Genomic DNA, 20,100 nt, shown 5'->3' with positions numbered 1-20,100 from the left:
GGAATGCCATAAATATGAATTTCTCTAAAGAAAGGTGCATTTGCTTTACTTTGTGAATTGCTTAGAAGTCATCTGCAGGCTTCTGGATGTCTGGGCATTGCAAAATGAAAACCATATTACAGGGGTTTTGGGAATTGCACTAACTTTTATAATGGAATAACGTCCTGCATAATGACTCTGCTGACCTTCAGTCTGGGGAGGAAGACTTTTGTTCTTTTCACACTCCACAGGGATCCATAGCAGTCGAAGGAGTTTCTAGGATAAACGCTTGGAGATCCTTGTTCTGAGCTGTGGCGATTATTCCAAGGTGCAGTAATAAATTGTCAACAGCACATCTGGTATGTGCAGCACATCAGTAGTGCAGACTGAGCTACGGTCATCTTACAGCATACAGTGCAGCACTGTTCACCTATTACCTGAACTAGAACAGTGTATAGCTTGGCTCTGCTTCTGGCTAGTAAGTGCAGTTTAATTTAAATTGTTAATGTGGTAAGGGCAGATGATGTGTGGGCCTACACTTTGTTTTAGAAAAAAAAGAATGTGTAGTCAACCGGACAAAAAAAAAATTGCTAGATGTGTAGGCTAGGGGCCCACATAAATTGTAGGGGAATGTTATTTTAAGCTGCTTGCTTCAGCAGCGAGAGAACCCCCTCTCGCCCTAACCCTGTATATATTGTAATAGAATAGAGTTGAGTTTCTGAGCAAACACCTATTGCTTGTGGATAGTGGTCTTTCCAAACTAAAGTTCCTGTGCTCCATCCAGAGTTTTGTTTGAAAAGATGATAAAGGTGGATAGTTCAGTTAAAAAACTGTTGCAACGTCTAACCCTGCCGATCTAGTTATTCCTAATATGTATGTGTGAATTAGTCCTTGGTTTTGGGAAGCTTTTGGAAACAAAATGTGTTTTTTCCAAGGCTGTTGTCAAAGTGGGTATTATCTATCAAACTGGTAACATGTCTTAATATTATCTGACACTTCCTATTACAAATTCCAGTTTTCTCTCATGGACTTGCAACTGTGAAATGGTGGCTAATCAGGCTGAAAGCCTGCATAGAGGGGAACTGCTTCAGGCTAAATCTTGGAGGGTGGGAGTAAGGGAGTCTGGTTCTCTAAACTGTTTCACAGAAGCAGGTCCAACCATGGGCTTTTGTTATGTTAAAACATTCATGAGAAATTTTCGTCTAAATGCCTGGGTGCTTCTCTGGGTTTGAGCAGAGACTTGGTGCTTTATGAAAGGGGAAGGGTGGCTTCTGCCATCTCAGAAATCTGCTCTCTCCGGCCAAGCTGTATCTTTGAAAAAACAGAGGTTGCTCATGCTCAGCAGAGACTCCTTTGATTTTTAACAGCTAAAATCTCTGAAGACTTGGTCCTCACTGAGCATGCTCCAGCCTCTCTCAGCTCCCAGTGCTGCCCAGCCTGCCTGTGCATCGTCCCCCCAGTGTGATGGAGCGTGCCTCAACCTCTCGGCTCTGACGTGTGATGGGACTGTGCATGGGCTGCTCCACGCAGTGCCTGGGCATGCTTCAGCCTGTGGCTGTGGGCACCTCAGAAGGGCTTTCCCTCTCGCTGCTGTCCCCGTCTGCTCCTCGTCGCAACACTGATAGCAGGGAGTGGGCTTCCTGTGGTCTCAGCGGCACTGGGCAGCACAGGGGAGGAAGCTCTGATGCAAAGGCAAAAGCCACGCAGAGGTGGGTGGCAAGAGGTTTGGGACTGAAGGCAGGGAGTACGTGAATAGAAGTTGAATGAGAGGCTAATCCTACTTACTTTCTGTGAGGTGGGAAGGGCAGGCTGGAATTAACTGGATAAGTAGACTGGGAGCAGGTTCTACATTGGTCAGATAAGGAGACTGGGGACAGATCATAACATTTTGGGGAGATGATGGTTATGGGAGAAGAATATTGATGTCAGATACAGAGAAAGGGATGGATCTGGCTACTGGGGAGAGCTGAACAAATGGCAAGGCATGTCCAAAAATCCTACCAGGTGGCTGGAGTGTAAGTTGGAAAAATTTGGTATAGGCCAGGGATTGGATGGAGGGGGTGCTGATAACGAAGAACCTAGAAAGGAAGATTGAACCTGAGTATTACTATAACTGAGAAGAGTAGACAGGAGGAATGGAGGCTGTCCAGGAAAGGCAGCTGACATAGAAGCCTTGGGTGTGGATTGCCGAGGAAAGGAGAATGGGCTACGGAGCTGGGAAAGCAAGTCATGGCTGCGATAGGGGCAAGGAGGATGAGGCTGGAAGGGTCAAACAGGACCAGTGATTCTTCTGTGAGCAATCAGCTGTGCACGTGGTCTGATGGTGGCCTGTACTTGTGTTCCCCTGAAGCACTGAGCCTCTTGACTAACATCATCCGGATGGTGCATGAACATCTTGAGCATCCTTACTCCCAGCTGCCACATGGTTCAGACTGCCTTTTGGCTTTGGTATGTGTTCTGTGTCACAAGCTACTAGATCCTTTTTTTTCCCTTTGTATGCAAGATTGATTGTGGCTGTACCCGACAGCCATTATCAACACCAAATCGGTGCTTTGGCTTATCAACCCCATTGTTGAAATGCCGGCAATCACTGCAGTGTATCTCAAGAAAAGGTACTTTTACTTCTACTGATTAGCTAATGTGAAAAAGATCTCATCAGTGTTCTAAGGCTTTTTTTTATAATCTCTCTATGCTGTTTTATATCTTAGTCTTGAAAATCATATTACAAAACTGCAGCTTAATTCCTATCAAGAAGGTTGTGTTTACTGGGACAGTGTTGGACTCCACTGGCTTCAGAGTTAAAACTCCATGGAAAAATTTGCCTCTGTCCCATTGGTTTTCTGGACTTTGCAACAGATGCATGCCAGACTACGTTCTGAGTGTGTGCGGGGGTGACTACAGTCACGATCATCTAAATCAAACATAACAGCATGCCTCTTGTTTAGGAAGCAGAAGACATGCGAGTGGTGTGCTGGTCAGAGGAACTCCCAGAAGATGTCAATGGAAAGCCATCTTCTCTAAATTAGGGCAGAACACAGCCCCAGCAAATAACCTCCTTCAGAGGATATCAGCTGGCTTAGTCCTCTCTGTTTGACTCATCTGCTGTCAAGAGACAAATTGAGCAGATACTTGTCCACTTGCAAACGGAGGACTCCATCATCTGATACTTCTTTTTCAGAGCAAAGGTATTACTGGGTAGATTTGTACGCGGTAGTGTAACAGCAACTGTCAAAACTTAGCCTAAAGGGGAAGCGGAAAGCAAGATAACCTGTCTGAAATCTTTATGATTCTACAATCAGTAGTTATCTTTCTTATCAGTCCAGCTGGGCACTTCACAAAAGCAGGCTGAACTCAGCAGAACAATAGCTTTGGCCTGGCTATGATGCGTTTAGTTTCCAGACACTCCAAATCTGTTGATCCATCAGCTAAAGAAACCTCTTTTTCCTGTATGTCACAGGATGAGAAGATGTAATCCCATTCAGGTCATAGCTTGGCTGCCGCTTGTGTTGGTTGGTTGGGTTCTTCCCTGGTCCTGAGTGCTTATCAAACAGGAGAAAAGGCTCTATTAATAATACTGAGTGTTGTGTAGAGTCAGTGGACAGATCTGAGCATTGCTCTGTTGACATACGTTCGATGTATATCTGAAGCTAAGGTGAACTCTGGAGTGCATAAACAAGCCTTTAGCCATCTGCCCTGAAGATGTCTGAATTTGAAGTTGTGCTTCTAGAGTGGAGGTATCTTATGTGGATTTTGAATCTTGAGGGAAGCAAGATTATTTCAGATTTTGCTTTAATTCTTAATGTCTGCTGCTGAGAGGATGTAAAGGAAAACCAACTTCTGTCAGAATATCAAGATGCTCGATTTCAAGAGAGCTTGTCATAGTATAGGCCTTCATTATAGGACCTATATTCTCAGATTGGTCTCCTTAGAGTGTAGGTAACCTCAGCTGTCAAGACATTTCTACTTGAAATGTAAAGCAGATTCTTTAGGGATCTGCTCTTATCAGCAGAGGATGTGATAACTGAAGCCTCCAGATTTGATGTTGCATTTTGCAAGTGCCGTTTTCTGCTCTTAAGACTGAGTCCTTGCCTCTAGCATTAGAAAATATGCATATAGACAACCGTCACAAGGAGGTAAGGCTTTTTTTTACCTATGCGAATAATCAACATCCTTTGATAAGTTATATGCATATTTCACAGTCTGCCATACATCATCTCTGCCTTGGATTCCCTCCTTCCCGGTGTCCCGTGATAGAGGGCTGGCATTTGAGTGTTCTGCGTTTTTTGCTCTTAACATTAGGCAGAGGACATTTGAGTGCACCATCAGGATGCTGCTGGCCAAAGGACCTAGAACCTGGGGGAGTGGGGTGAGCACACAGGTAGCAGGATGTGCCTGTTGTTGGCACATCTGAAAGAACTTCAGTTACCACGCAGGTAAGTATGTGTTGCTGTTTTGTTTTTTCCTCCCTCCATGCAATCTTCCTCTGCTGTCAGCACCAATCTGCAAAACCCACTGGAGAAGTCTGAGTCTCTTTTTCTTGCTTCATGCTGGCCTTCACCATGGATGGCAATCTGTTCCTGCTGTCTGCTGCTGTGTTAGCTTCGCTGGCAGAGGTCTGGGAGTTGGGTCCAAAACTTCCAGCCCTGCAGCCCCCAGAGGGGTGAATATAGCTGGATTATGCAGGATCGCTTTTCAGTCTCCTTTAAAGTCAAATACTCCAAAATTAGGGAATACCAGAGCCAAGGTTGCTGCCCTAACTTTTAGTATAGGCCCTGTGTGTGTTTGTGGTGTGATGCTATTTCTGATTGTCTGATCGCATGCTGCTTTTGCCTCATGGCAGCAGCCTAGTTATCACAACCACGGTTCTAAATATTTCTGAAAATTTAAGTGCTTGTTTTTGCAACTTTATCAAAGTCTCCTGAAAGTTTTGTGTGGATAATTGTGAAAATTTTCAACAGACAGTGGCTGTGAATATGCACACAATTTTAAACATGGCTTTTACATCTCCAACATTCAGCTATGTATGCTGTATAGTAGTGAAAAGTGGATGACAAGTATGCACTTTTGTTATTCTCACTGAGTGAAGTTGAAAGCTTGGTTTTTTTACCGTGAACTGAGAGCTAAACCTCTTGCTGAAATCCTTTGGACTTTAGCCAGGGTGCATTATGTAGATTTCCACTAGATTTTTCATGAAAGTTCTTCCTTTTTGTAATAGTTAGCTCTTTATTTAGTTCATGAAAAGGAGTAAGAGATCATTAATAGGACACTGATGGGCTGTAACTTTCTTACCCCTGTTACTGACACATGTAAATAGGAAAACAAAAACCAGAAGGCAGGGACACTGGATACTTTTAAAACAAAAAAAGGTGTGAATATGATTTTTCTGATTATTTGGAGCAAAATGTTCCCTTCTCCTTGCTTCTCAGTCTTTCAGTAGAGTTCTTGCATGAGAAATAAGTTCCGAGTAGGGGCCAAACCCTGTAAGTTAATGAATTATACTGATTGCTACAGCTTAAAATAAACTCAGAAAGACCTGTCTGTGTTTCCTCTATAACAATTAGAAAAAGCTCAGAAAAAGTCACAGTATAAATGTTATTGCAAATTTAGAGAAACTATTTTTGAAGTGGCCTCCTCTTCCGGAGGTGTAGAAGGAACTTCCTACCAATAGTTCATGCATTGAAGCTCTTGTGTTGTTTCTGCTTGCCTCTAAGTCAAACCTTTCATATCTTGTTCTGAAATGAAGCTTCTCACAGATTTTCAATGCCCTTTAATGCAGAACTGCAGCATTGCCTGGCTAGTTTCTTGGCTTTCAAAGTATTTCTTTAAATGCACCTCAGTCTTCATCTTACCTGGTCCTGAGAATCCTTGCTGTTTTGTCAGAACTGTCTGCACTAGGTTTGGGGTTTCACTGCATGCTTTACTGTTTTATTGTTAGAGGGTTACTGCTAAATTTTGGACTGATGATGTATATTTTTATAGGGTGTTTCTCGGGTTTGTGTTTTTTTTGGTTTTTTTTTTTTTTTTGAAAGAGAATCCTGACTTGGGACTTGTAAAAGAAGTTATGTGAACAAAGCTTAGCATATTTTCTGCTAGCTATCCTTTCGGGAATTAGGAAGGACAAATTATTTTACGTAAATCTACAATTACATTGAGTGTGGCTTGGTTTCTGCCTTTCTGTAGCAAAGGCCATTTAGATTGGGGAACACTCCTGACAAGGTAAATGGATATTAAGGAGGAGCATAAAATGTGTATATTGGGTGTATGTAAGTTGCGTTCTTGTTAACTCATTTTTATCTCAATGTGCTTACAGCTGAAATTCTAGAATTAGCGGGAAATGCAGCACGAGACAACAAGAAAGGAAGAATTGCCCCCAGACACATCCTCTTGGCAGTTGCAAACGATGAGGAACTGAATCAGGTACCTGTTTACATTTCAGTGCGAGAGTTGCATGCTGTGGCATGAATGAAGCTGCTACCCTGGAAGGTTAGAAACAGTTTAGTCTGACATGTGAAGGAGAACACAATTATTAGAGCAGAAGAAGACAAGATTGTGCCTGCTTGAATAAAAGCAAACAAAAAAGAAGGTTCTGAGGTATCTCCTTGTAAATCCTCTGGATATAAATTTTTCTTCTTGTTGAAGTGAGTAAACTTGATGCTTAATTGTTTCCCCAGGGACATCCAATACTTTAAGAAAATGTGCTGTAAGGAAGACCTTTTCCCAAATGCTACAGAAATGTGTGTTTTCTATTATACTGTGTCTGTGAGGCCCCTCTTGGGTAGGGATCTGGCTCACTCTGCTATGACTGCCTCCAAGACTGCCTCCCCCTCTGTACTCCCAGGTCCCATTAGCGCCCAGACTATGGTTTGCAGTGCTCTGAGTCAGAGGATCGCTTGTGGGATCACTTCTGCTAAACTTGTTGAGTGAGAAGAGAGATCGTGGTGTGGGCTGTGAATTGCAGCATTCGGGGTGCCGGAAAGGTTCAGTCAGCATTGGAGAATCTCTTCTTCCTTGGCTCCACGTGAAGATGGATGATATCATTCGCACTGTGAAAGACTCCTGCACTTAATTTGACTGCTTTATTTAAAGTGTGGTGCCCATGAAGTCATTTAGCTCTGTTTCCAGTCAAGGGGACTGAAAAGTCAAAACAGAGGCCAGGAGAGAGGGAAAGGCATGCTACCACTAGCAGTCCATTCCCTGCTCCATGGCACTGGTCACTGGCCGCTGAACTGGGGACTAGATCTACTGTTTGTTGTCCATTAGGAATTAGCCGGATTTTTGTCTCCACCTAGTATCACAGCCCATTTTTATGGCTCACCTCTGCAAAGCAGGTTCTCGGGGCTCATGCTTGTTTTCACCGAATCTGTTTCCCTGCCAAAGGGATCTACAACCAGTCCTTCTTTAAGCACAGCTGTGCTTAGTGATTTTTTTTTTTTTTTAAAGTAGCCTGAAGGTGCTTATCTCATCTTACCCTCACTCACTGCTTGTGAGTCACCAAGGACAGGTATGCAGAAAGACCAGCGCTGGAGGAGAGGAGAGTCCAACTGTTAGCCTAACCGTGCCATCCTACCACTAAACCCTGTCCCTAAGCACCTTGTCTGCCCAGCTTTTAAATATTTCCAGAGATGGCGACTTGTTCCAATGCTTGACTACCCTTTCAGTGAAGAAATCTTTCCTAATGTCCAACCTAAACCTACCCTGGCACAACTTGAGGCTATTTCCCCTCATCTTATCGCCCGTTACCAGGGAGAAGAGACCAACACCCACATTACTACAACCTCCTTTCAGGTAGTTGTAGAGAGCAATAAGGTCTCCCCTCAGCCTCCTTTCCTCCAGGCTAAACAACCCCAGTTGCCGGGTTTCTTGTTACTGTGGATTTTCTCCCTCATAGTTTTTTGGGTTTGGTTTTTTTTTTTTGTGATAGAGGGATGAGGTGCAATGCTTTGGGAAGTGTGGTCTCTACTTGCATATGTGCAATATAGTCAGCAAAAATAGCTTGAATGCAGACTAAGATGATCTGTAATGTGGTCCTTTACACTGCTTCTCCTTGCAGTTGCTAAAAGGTGTGACTATTGCAAGTGGAGGTGTCCTGCCCAGAATTCAGCCAGAGCTTCTAGCCAAGAAACGGGGCGCCAAAGGCAAATCTGAGACCATCCTTTCACCTACTCCTGAGAAGAAGGGAAGGAAATCCATGGTGAACAAAAAAAGTGGGAAGAAGGCAAAGTCTGCCAAGGCCCGGACACCCAAAAAAGTAAGCATGAGGCAGATAGAGGATTCCAGAGGTGTGGGAGAGGAAGTGGATCAAACCCAACTAAGATTACTGGAAGGAATAAATTGGTGCTTCTGCATTGTTTGTTTGTAACAATTGGAAATGGGAGGTAGGAGTTGATAATAGACACGCCAGGATTTTTTTCCTGCTAAACTTTAGAAATAAAGGCAAACACAGTATTTTTGTAATGAATTTTCATAACAAAAACCTTTAAAGCTTTGAGGGAAACTTTTCAGATTTCCATGTCACCCTTTGCAATACTTTCTTGATAACTGTGTGGAATCTCTTTTATCTCCACACTAACTGTGTGGCAGTGAACTCTATCTTTTCAAATAAAGGAAGCTGTATTTTAAAACATTTTCTACTTGGGAGATGTCACACGTTCAGCCTCGTATCATTACTGGGTTGCTGTTAAAGATTTTTCACTGTCCAGAGAACTTGTCCTGACATGGAACATAAATGTCTTCTTGACAAGCTCTTTGTTTCATGTGTTCTTAGGTGTGCTGTTGTTAATGGTTTTTAAAAAGAGTTGCGAGAAGAATAAAGGAGTTGGAACTTGACCACTGCACCTTCCCTTAAGGTTGCCCATCCTCTATCACCATCCAAAATGGTTTAATTTGGTAAAGCAGTAACCCAGATTGGTGCTTTTGGTTTGTCATTCCAGAGCACCCATCTTAAAACACTGCTAAATTTTTGATTGGGTATGATTAAGCAATATTAAACTTTGACCTAAGCTTTTTAAACTTGTCTTAAATACATCTTCCTGGAAGCCTCTAAGCTTTAATACATTTCCATAGCTGAAAATATGCAGAAATAACTTAAAAAAGGAAACGGAGTAGCTTAATGGGATGCTTAATAGGATTGCCTCTGTGTATTGATCTTGGCTACCACCTTACTTTGAGTTGTGCCCGTGCAGGGTTTGGGACTTGCTAGGAAGAGTTGGCTTCTTGATGTACCTTAAGGGAAATATTGGGAGATGTGAGGAGATGCTCCTGCAGCCCTGGTAGGAACAGGTCTGCTGCACCTGGAGCTAGGCTCTGTGAAGGAGTGTGTCCCACAAATGGGATTTTGCGTTCAAACTCCAGCTATTAGTTCTTTCATTTTGTCATTCTGACTGTTTGTGTGGAGGTGTGATGGCTCGCTCCTGTCCGTATGGATTCAGATTTATGATTTATTAGCTGAGACTTATGATTTGTTTTCAGATCATAAAGTTGTTTTTTCAGATTGGACCATTTGACTGGGTTACTAAGTTACTAAGTTTGATTTAGTATGAGCTCTGCTCTGCTAGCAGCAAAAAATAAACTAGCACACACCCACCCATAAATACAACCTTAATTGTTAGTAAAACTACAGATGGTTGTGGGTGCCCCGACTCTTAATGTGACTACAAACGTATGTAATGCCTCAGATGAACTACTGATGTTTTAGCATTATATAAACAGTGAAGTCCTCTTGTTACATAATCTTCGGGGATTAAAAGGCTATGAATAATATATTGATCCAAGAAGATAAGATTCATAGTAATTGATTAAATCTGTCATCACTGAATAATGGTAAATGTTGATTATTTTTTTTCCTGTGAGAGTTCTTGCTTTTTGCTCCCCCCAAATAGAACAAACAAAAGGACAATGAAAAAGAAGGAACTTCAAATTCAACATCTGAAGATGGACCTGGGGATGGTTTCACTATCTTGTCCTCCAAGAGCCTTGTGCCAGGACAAAAGGTAATACAAAGTTATAACAGATTGGGATCACAGCAACGGAGCCTAGCATAAACAGAAGGATGCTTTTGATCTAACACTGGTACAAAATCTTCTCTACGTTCTCCCTCAATAGTCCCAAATTTAAGGCCAAAATTCACTCGAGTCATGGGCATGGTAGAGGGTCTCAAAATATGTCTGCAGATAAGATTTCAAAGAATAATGCTGGTCATCCTCCCATCTCTATTGAGAACCATACTGATTAATTTCTTGGCCTAAGCTGTATTAGAGTTTTGTTCAGTTTGGACTTGGCTATGTTCTGCCTGGTATACTGCCAAACCAGGTTTAACCTTCTAGGCTCTGTATTATTTATAACAAGAGTATTTCTGGGCCAGGTCCCAGGATCACTCAGAACTTCCGCGTGTTGGTTTGTGCCAAAAGCCTGGACGCTCCATCTGAAAGTGGGCTGTGGGGTGCAGCGCTCTCACTGTTCAAGTTGAGGACCCCACCAGAGCTGCAGGGCATGCCCAGTTTTCCATCTCAGCACAGACAGTGACATCTTGCCTGGCCAGAATTACAAAACTGTCCCACCAAAATACCTGCGTGTCCCTGGTGTCCAGCCAACTGTCTGTCCCATTTTTATGTTGTTTTTTTTTTGTTTTTTTTTTTTTTCTTTTTTTCCCCTGTACTTACCAAGAGGGTGAGATTTTTGCCTTCCTTAATTTTTGGACCCTCTGAATGAAACTGGAGGTTTTCTTACAGATTTAACTATGAAGATCTAGCCGAGATTTTTTTATTATTATGATTTCCAATAGTTAAGTCATCTGGAAAAAGTTGTCTTCTTGAAACTGCTTCTGTAAGCCCCCTGTACTGATGGTATACCCTGTTCCATGCAGCAGCGCTTAAGAGTTCAGGCTGCCTGATCCCATCTCTTGCTAAAGCAATGGTCTAGAATGGGCCAGACACATACTAGATCCAAAAGATTGCTAAAAGCAGTAATCTGGCTAGGTAAACTAAACTTGGATCTCCTTTATTAGAGTTCAGTCCTGTCCTAAGTTTCTCCAGAACCTGTGCAGCTTCGAATTTTCTTCTCTAAAATGAATGGTGCCTACTGTTCTGGTTAGGACATAAATACTACAGTGTATCTTGGAAGAAATGAGGTGTGATGGGCACATGTTCAGTAACTCTGAAGTCTTTTTAATGGTTTTTAGGGTTTCTGTCCTCTGTTATTGCTCAAAGTGATGAGGCTGTGAAATCTGGGGAGCAGCCTTTTTTGAGCACCTCAAGACAGCAAGTTTGGGCCAGTTCCTGTATCCAGGTGTGTGGGTGGGGAAAGCATTCCTTATTTTATTCATGCCAGCAAGTCAATTAATTACTTGGGTGGTGAAGGCTTTATAGACCAGGATAGTGTTCAGCCCTTCTTCTCAGTCCCTACAGTAGTTTACTGGGGGCGAATGTTTTCTACAGAAGAAAAGCTTTTTAATTTTAGTATTTTTCTCTTTAAACAAAAGCATTTCCAAAGTCAGCCTCTTCTCTTCAAAGCGTGATGCTAGGACGTGCTAGAACTTTCTACTAGAAAGTTCTTGTATGTTTGGACTTGATGATCTTAAAGGTCTTTTGCAACCAAATGATTCCATGATTCTTCTGGAGCAAGCTCCCAAGCTGAGGGCATATCACAAAACAATGAGTGGTGCACATATTAATTAATTAAAGGGTAAAAATCAGAATCACACACATTGAGCACAATAGAACTGCTGATCTCTGAAAGATTGAATCCAGCCTGCTCTCATTTTAGATTTTTTTGGTATGAAAATGACTTTTGTGCTCGGACTACTGTTCTGGTTTTTTTTTTTTTCCTACTCTCATTATTTTGCAGCTTTCTCTGACACAGAGTGACATCAGCCATATTGGTTCCATGAAAGTAGAAGGCATCGTTCACCCTACAACTGCTGAAATAGACCTCAAGGAGGAAATAGGTGAGGCTCTGCTACACGCAGAAAAAACAGATCTAGAGTTGGAACAATAGCTGGTCTGCTAGCTGCCTGCTGAGATCCCGTCCTGTTTCATCTGAATCTTCCCCAGGCCATAAAATATCACTTACAACACTTCTGAAAATCAGGCTGGATCTGACTAGGTATAACAGGCTAATCACTAATTCATCTTTTTTTAATGATGGCTTATGACAATCAAAACACAGATAATCTGCTGAAGCACATGAGCAGCAAGGGTGTAAATAATCATTATTGCGGTCTTTATTGGATTATTTTTACATTTGCCTCTGAAAATTCTGTGAAGAAAATGATATATTAGTAACTCTTCTAATTACGCTTTTCATTGTAGGATTTTACATACTTTAGAAATACTCATGTAGAAAGCCTTGTACTACTTATGTGAAATAAGGAAATATTACTACTGCTGGTGTACAAATACAGAAATTGAAGCAAGGTAGAGGTAAAAGAGAGATGCATTCAGTTGCACAGAGAGGCCCAGAATCCAGGGGGTTGGATATTGTTTTATACAGTCAGTCATCAAGACCTTCACTGGCATCCCAGCTGTATTTATTTCAGAAAGTTGTAGGGTTTGTGTGTTGAGTTGACTTCAGAGGCTGAAAATCTGAGTCCTGAAAATCCCATTCTTCACTATTTTAGCCATAAACCAGAGTAAGATAGCATTCTCACAGATAATTATATTCATTTCCAGTAATAGCATACAGGGATTTTTCAAAACCAATAAAAAATAAACTTTATCTGTGGCTAGATAGAGTGGTAAACATAAACTTTACCTGCTGATGATAAATAGGATAATATGCATACAAAGTTCTTTTAAATAACGTAGAGTTGGTTTTTTTTTTTTTTATGCTGATTACTTCAAAGCCAAGGCCTTTTGCTCTGTCCTTGCAGGCAAGGCATTGGAAAAGGCTGGAGGGAAGGAGTTTTTAGAAACAGTGAAAGAGCTTCGCAAATCTCAAGGACCTTTGGAAGTTGCTGAAGGTAAAAAGGATACTATGGTCTCGTTTGGAAACAGCTCATTCCATATGTTCTTTTCTGTTCTGATTATATGTGTGCCTTGATTATGTGCTGTAAACATTTCTGTTTCTTGTTTGAAGCTGTTGCTGATATGGACAGCCTGCTTAGGGGGGGAAAAAAAAAGGAAGAATAGGACACAGATGTGCTGTGCAAATCCAGTCTTTGAGCTTCTATGTGCCACCATAAGTTACAGCAGGCTGACTAATTTACTGTTAGGCAATTTCTGCCTGAGAGAGTCCAAAAATTAAGGAAAGCTTGTGCTGTCGCCTTTGTGCCATCTTTCCTGTCTTATTTTTGTACTGCATTCCTTAGTGAAGAACAGAAACAGCTCTCAGTCTAACATAAGTGGTAGAAGAACAGCGATGGTTTATAAATTATCCTGCTTTATGCATATTAGATGAACAGTATAATCTAAACAATTACCTTACTTTGAACACAAATAAAGATGTGATACGATCTTTAGAACTGGCATGCTTTTTGGAAGAGCAGTTGCTGCTCTTCTCCCAGGCACTACAGCTACATTATAGAAATACAAATTACAGAAGTGCTCCCTTCAAGTGTTTAACACACCTGTAGCTGTGAATAGTTTGGGGTTTGACATTATGTTTGCCTTTGTAAACAAATTAAACCAGTTCATGGGTTTGAACGTGGCTGGAGGGCAGATGGAGAGAGGTTACAACATATCTTCCAGTGCCTTATTTGGCTTAGTATCTCAATACCCAAGAAACTAACTGCTTTAAATGCTCTAGTTTTTACAGTTTCCTAAAAGAACAGCCTAGTTTTATAATCTCAAATGACGGGAAATTGTATGCAAGATACTTTGCTTTGCTTTTGCATTGAATCAAAAATATATGCCATAAACATCAAAGTAAACTACTTTTCTCTGTCAATCACTACCTAACTAGAAAATAGACTCCCTGTATGCTGTTAAGCCAGTCCCAGGAAAGAAGATAATCTTAGTTTAATAGATAGGAAAACGGATGCTCTCAAGCATTGTGTTGTGTTGCGATGTTTGAAATTGCCCCTTCTGCTGGGCTTGAGGCAAGCAACAATAAATGGTTGTTAATCGCTGGAGGTCGGCTGCAAACACTTGAGCTCCAGCCTAATGGGCTTAAATTCAAGTGCTGCTCACAGGATACCTGTGGTGTTTGCAGTCAGTTTGCTCCCTATGGTTAAAGGCCTGACATTTCTCTTCTGGCTGAAATGTAAGTGGCACAGTGAAGCATTAGACAGAATTCCTCTGTGATGGTGGACAACTGAATAAACCCAAGGTTTTCACCCTTGGGCATTAATTGCACGGCTAATTTCAGGGTGTTTAACCTGCGGTTCCTGAGACCCAGACTTGCAGAAGTGCTAATGGTCACAATTGCAACAAAAGCAAACTGCTGCCATGCTGTGGGCTCTGCAGGTCCCAGAGAAATATTACGCTTTCTGAAAAATTAATCTGAGATTCCCAGTTGGATGTAACTGGTGGAGACTTTCAACAAACATCTTCGATTTTCATGTCGTCGTCTGAAATTACCCAGCTGAGAAGTGGGTCTAAATATTATTCCCTAACACTCTGGAGCTGTAATGATGATGCAGGATATTTGCACAAGACATTCAGATAAGACTGTGACAGCACTGCAGAAATGTCTATTGGGGGATTAATGATACTGTGTTCAGTGCAAGGTTTTGATACTTTGCGTAAAACAAATCAAGAGACTGTGCTGAATGAGAAAGCCAAAAAATACTATTGAATAACTGTGTGTTAACCAAATGAGCCCTGAGTTCTTTAGTCTCCAAAGAAATAATAATTGATCATGAAAGTAATGACGAGACAGTCAAGATTATGATTGCCAGTGAGCCATCGTGGTGTATTTTAATCCCTAATGTATTTCTTTGGAGAGGTAATGTAAGTAAGGAAGTACGTTGGCTTGAGAGGTCGTTGCAGGGTGGTTTCTATTCAAAACTAAATGTTATATTTTCGTTTGTGTTAGCTGCACTTACTCAGTCTAGCGGCCTAGCAGCAAAGTTTGTCATCCACTGTCACATCCCACAGTGGGGCTCAGACAAGTGTGAAGAGCAGCTTGAAGAGACTATAAAGAACTGCTTAACAGCCGCAGAAGACAAGAAGTTGAAGTCCGTGGCTTTCCCCCCGTTTCCCAGTGGCAGGTATGACTCTTTCTGCATGGGAGGATTCTGTATGGGGTCGCAGTGGTATAATTAGGTGCCAGAGAGCTGCTGCTGTGATGGAGAGGTACCCTCTGGTCTGTGGCATGAAAGGGGCTGACCTTGCCTCCAGAGAGGGCCCTGGCAGGTGCCATCTGACACCGCGCTTCTCCAGACTAAAGGAGCTTTCGAAGTGCAGTGTTTGCATGGAAAGAGCAGAAAGCCTTTATACAGAAAAATTAGCTAACCCACAGGAGAGCTGAGTGGACTTGCTGTGTTTTCTGTTGCTAGGCAGTAATTTTCATTCTGTTGCGGGCTTGCACCACCTCAGTTTTTATGTCCCTTCCTTTTGCTGTGGTGAATCTTATTAAAACTACATTTGTACTAATAAGATGATACCAGCATAATACTGCAGGCAAGTAACAGTGAGGCAGCCTGAGCTAGATAAATGCGAGGTGTTCGCTTAAGTCACTCTGAGAATATGTATTAAACAGACTGCTCACACTAAATGTTTTCTTTCAAAAGAAAATCAATGTTTCTGAAATATAGTTCCGCTTTAAAAAGGGAACTATGAAACCAACAGTGAGACTACACATTTCTTCCTCAATAACTAGCAAATAAAATGTGCTTGAGTAAGAAATCCAAAGTATTTCTCTTTTTCTCTTTTTTTTAAAAAGAAAAACAGCCAATAGTTAATCTTGCTTGGTCTCTGATCACAAGAAACCTTACAAGCCCTTCTAACTGCAGAAGTTGCTCTTTCTTCTTGGAGTTTGCATGCTTGTGCTTAATTTGAAATGTAACTACTGATTTTGTTAGTAATGTCCAAAGAATAGAGTCCAGTTGTGTTGGCCTGGTAGTGAATAAAAGGAAAGTAAAACTGCGTTTTGATCAGTGAAATCGCCACACAAGAGGTGAAAAATACCACTTTCACACAGACGCTTTACAGGACAAAAGAGGGGCAGCGCAATTTTTAATGATTTTTTTCTTCAGTTATACACAGATCTCTTTGTTTATAGTGTTCAGTCAAAGCAAAATGTGATAAATTGTTTTACTGCTCTGTTATTAAAGTTCAGCTTTCAGAAATGAACTGTAGCTTTTAATGCCAATAGAAAGCATTACCTAAGAATAATCCAGTCTTGGAGCATTAGTCGTAGTGCAGATCCTTCTGCTGCTTAGTTGCATTTCATTCTCTTGCTCTTACAGTTACTCCTGCTAACAGAAGATAGAGTAAGTCTTACCAGGTGCTGCTGGTTCACACTGTATTTATCAAAGGACCTCAAGGTTGACTGGAAAAAGGCAGAGTTTTTCAAATAAGATTTAATGGGTTTGCTGTCGTTTTATTCCACCTGCATGCCTGCACAAGAAATGCTGGTGTTGTTGGGTAGATCAGGAAATATGCTGTATCGGTTTTGTGAATGTTCATCTTTCCTCTGTCCTGTCTTAGGGACTGTTTACAGTAACTGATATAATATAGCAACAGATGGGATATCTTGTTTGTCCCAGGGCTTTTCACCTCTGTGATCTTGTCATTAAAAAGTAGAGAAATGCTGTTTAGACTAAATTACTTGTGCTGTGAAGCAGATACAAACTAACTGAAAGACATTTTCAAAATGTCCTTATTGATAGCTTGCTGCCAGAAAGGCGTATTAGCTGGGTTGCTGCAGATCCTGTCCAGGGACTAAGAGGAAGAAAATCTGTTTGCTAGTGATCATTTGGATTACAGTGAATATGGATACAGAAGTTGTTGATGAATGGTTTCCAAGCTCTTTGTTGGATGGTTTTTAATATAAATATAATAAGTGGTCTGAAATCACTAACATGAAATTGAGTAAGGAGAAGTGAGTAGTACTAAACTTAGGAAGGGAAATAAAAACAAGTGCACATCACAGTGCTATTGGAGGGGAGGGTGGAGAAAAAAAAACCCCAAAAACCCCTGTAAAGGCAGCTCTGGATGCTATTCAAAGAAATACTGTAATTTTTCAAGTGTTAAGGATTGTTAGGCACTGGGATGGCTTATCTGTGTAGCCATCTGATGTAGCCCTATCACTGAAGATCTTGAAGTATAGGTTAGACAAACTTTTTTCAGAAGCAGAAAAGTTATATGTAATCCTGCCTTAGAGGAAGGACATGGGCTAGGTTGTGCTGGCCAATTTTTTTGGCATGGGTATGGCTTCCTCTGGAGCATTATCATGCAGTAGAATCTAAATAGGAGGCATTAAACTCAAGTACAGCCAGCAGAGCTATGCCCAAAGACCCATCTGAAATCTCAGCTGGGCCTTAACTCACCTTCAGACAATTCCGTATGTCCCAGTAAAGCCTCATCCAAACTCTGCAAGGTACACTGCTTCCTGCATGCTCATGTAGAAAGCTGCATCGGCACTCTTCAGTGTTGTGCAAAATCAGCAGAACTATGAGAAGCATTGTCAGCCAGCGGAGAAACTCCAGCAGGGAATGCAGGAGAGCGTCCTTCCCTCCAGATGTCAGCGGCAGAGGCACACACGTATCGCTTCACAAAGCTAGGTCAAGGAATCTGTTCAGTGTTAGACATGTAGAACAATGTGGAGACCTTCCTAAGCATGAGCATACTGCAAGGCAGAGTATTTCATCAGATAGGCATCAAGTTCAAACCGTAGAACGGTTCCAGTATTATAACAGTTGTATTTTTATATAAACAGAGATGCGAAGCAGCTGACCTTTGTAGTAACTGTGCTCTTTGCGATGTGCTCTCAGCCAGTTCCCTTGCAGCGCGGAGATGAGGGCGAAGGAACTGTGTTGCAGCTGAATGGGTCTGTGACTTGAAAAAGGAGTATGAGGATGATTAAGATGGAGAAAATGCTGCTGCAAGACACTTGAATCTCAAGGATGTGGGCCAGGTGCCTCAAGAGATGTCAACACAGTTGAAAAGTCCACTTACTGTAAAGACTGGTGGCTTTTAGCTTTTCAGACCGCAGGTTAGAGAATATTGCCATCAAAAGGAATGAATGAATGAGTCTTGGCCTTAATTTGGCTTGGGGTTGTAATTTCAGTTATCTTCACTGAAGTGTCGAGCAAAGTGTTTTTAGTGACAGAGTGAGGAAGTTGACCCAGCAGTTGATTTTTTTGTTTGTTTGTTTTGGGTTTTTTTCCAGTTTTCAACTAAAACAAAATCATTGCTTGAACTTTTTAGCCTGGCCAGCATGCCACGGGAAAGTTCCCTTCTAAGGGAGAGCATTAAAATGCTTTGTGTGGTTATAAAAAGTAGAAGCAAATGAAAATGATAACTATGCCAGCAAGGACACTAATACAGCAGCAGATGAATGTTGCTATCAAAACCTCGGGGTTTGCTTCTGGGATTTTCACCTTGCAAAAGCGCGACTGGCGCTATCTTAACAGCAGCCTGTAGTCGGTACCGCTGTGGCTTGTTCCTTTCAGCACCACGTGTGCATATCGCTTGCACAGGTGGCTGACACTCACTTGTTCTGTTTTCTTCCCCAACTACATAGAAACTGCTTCCCAAAACAGACGGCAGCCCAGGTGACTCTAAGAGCTATTTCTACCCATTTTGACGGCACCAGCTCTTCCTCCTTGAAGAACATTTACTTTCTGCTCTTCGACAGTGAAAGTATTGGTATCTATGTGCAAGAAATGGCCAAGCTAGACACTAAGTAGCAACGGCAGCCAAATGAAACTTTATTTTTCAACAAACTTGAGTAGCATTAAAAGCATTAGAGGTGGGTTTTATTTTTTCAATGTGATGAGGAGGGGGAGTGGTAGTAGTGTGATGTGTTGTGACTTGATGAAGAGCTGTGACTAGAGATTGAGAGGGGTTTAGTCCGATTTCTTCATGATATCAGCATTCTCTAGCCATTTATATCACCTTAAGCAATTGAGTTACCATCTCTTTTCAGGAGTTTGTTTAGTGTCCCTTGTTACTTTAGTTTAGAAGTTTTTAAAGAGTAACCTCATTTTAGATTTGTAGTGATGAATTTTTCACACACACGCACACACACACACACTTTAAAGAAAGCTCTTAATTATATTCTGCTCCCTTTTCCCCTCCCTTGAGGGTAGATGGGAAACTTCTGCCTCCAGCCCACAGAGAAGGGAAAAGGATTTTAAAAGTGATGCATGAGGAGCTTCTGTTTTGCTTTTAACTCACAATAATCTCTGTAATTACTGAGAAAATATTTCATGGTGATTTTGTTTGTTTTATAAGAAAAAAAGAAAAAGATGTGTCAAGTGTGGTTATTGTTATCAACCCTACTTTTGCTCTGGGAAATTCTTACCTTAAAAAAAAAAAAAGCAGCATCTGTAATTAAGTGCTTGCTGTAACACACTTAGCACACAACTAGCAAGCTCTTCTGGCTGAGGTATAGCCCTGTAAGTGACATAACTAAAGCTGCTGGGGAGCGGTGACACGAAGCTGTGTTATATTCTGTTGAGTTCCAGGATTACCGTAGCCTCTTCAAGGCTTTAGGCTTTCCCCAGGCAGTGCTGCGAGCCGTTCTTCCTGCGTGCTGTGGAGCGGATTCCAGCTTTGTAAGAGGTGGGTACTTTTTAGAAGAGCAAGAGAAGGCCAGGGAAAAACCACATAACAAACAAACCACAGAGACTTTGGAAACCGTGAATGTTTATTGTTACAAATCAGGGTAAACCAAGTTTCTTGCTCAGAGCTATCTCAACAAGGAAGTAAAGTAAACATTCCTTCCCTGTTTTCTTTATCACTTGGAAAGTGCCTCCTTCGCCTTCACAGCAAGGCAGGGCAGCCCTTTAATGCAGCACGCTGATGGGTGGCTTTAGGAGGTGCTGCAGGAGACGGTATCAGTCTGCCCAAGCAATAAAAGTGCACCCTCGCCCTCTTCCAGTTGCTGTATTCCTTGCTGGTTTGTTACTGATCCCTTCTTAAGAGGGCATTGTCTGTCCCATGGTCTTCCAGCTCTTGGAGACAAACAGATCCCGGCTCTTGGCAATGGTCACCAAGAGACGTCCCACATAGTAAC

General features: G+C 41.8%; 2 protein-coding genes across 6 annotated transcripts in view; one reads left to right on the top strand and one right to left on the bottom strand.

Moving 5' to 3' along the window:
• LOC104124620 (core histone macro-H2A.2) overlaps positions 1-19,273 on the top strand; it is a 27,770-nt gene extending 8,497 nt beyond the window's left edge. For 3 of the 5 annotated variants that reach the window (XM_009636981.2, XM_035892564.1, XM_035892565.1), the window contains 7 exons: positions 6,290-6,396; positions 8,030-8,227; positions 9,858-9,968; positions 11,821-11,920; positions 12,845-12,934; positions 14,950-15,124; positions 18,604-19,273. In XM_009636981.2, the coding sequence (XP_009635276.1) occupies positions 6,290-6,396; positions 8,030-8,227; positions 9,858-9,968; positions 11,821-11,920; positions 12,845-12,934; positions 14,950-15,124; positions 18,604-18,769 (947 nt within the window). In that variant the 3' untranslated portion in view covers positions 18,770-19,273. Of the gene's footprint in view, positions 1-6,289; positions 6,397-8,029; positions 8,228-8,743; positions 8,826-9,857; positions 9,969-11,820; positions 11,921-12,844; positions 12,935-14,280; positions 14,363-14,949; positions 15,125-18,603 lie in introns of those variants that run through there. The other 2 variants (XM_035892566.1, XM_035892567.1) reach the window with 2 other exon arrangements.
• A 95-nt stretch (positions 19,274-19,368) lies between these two features.
• The window catches only part of AIFM2 (apoptosis inducing factor mitochondria associated 2), a 6,541-nt gene continuing 5,809 nt past the window's right edge, over positions 19,369-20,100 (bottom strand). Inside the window, exon 8 of the mRNA XM_009636962.2 lies at positions 19,369-20,098. Coding sequence (XP_009635257.1) covers positions 20,003-20,098 — 96 coding nt within the window. The 3' untranslated portion in view covers positions 19,369-20,002. The remainder of the gene's footprint in view (positions 20,099-20,100) is intronic.

Source organism: Egretta garzetta, unplaced genomic scaffold (genome assembly GCF_000687185.1).
Source record: "Egretta garzetta isolate BGI_Z169 unplaced genomic scaffold, ASM68718v1 scaffold204, whole genome shotgun sequence".
NCBI lineage: Eukaryota > Metazoa > Chordata > Aves > Pelecaniformes > Ardeidae > Egretta > Egretta garzetta.
This window is presented reverse-complemented; position numbering and strand designations above follow the sequence as displayed.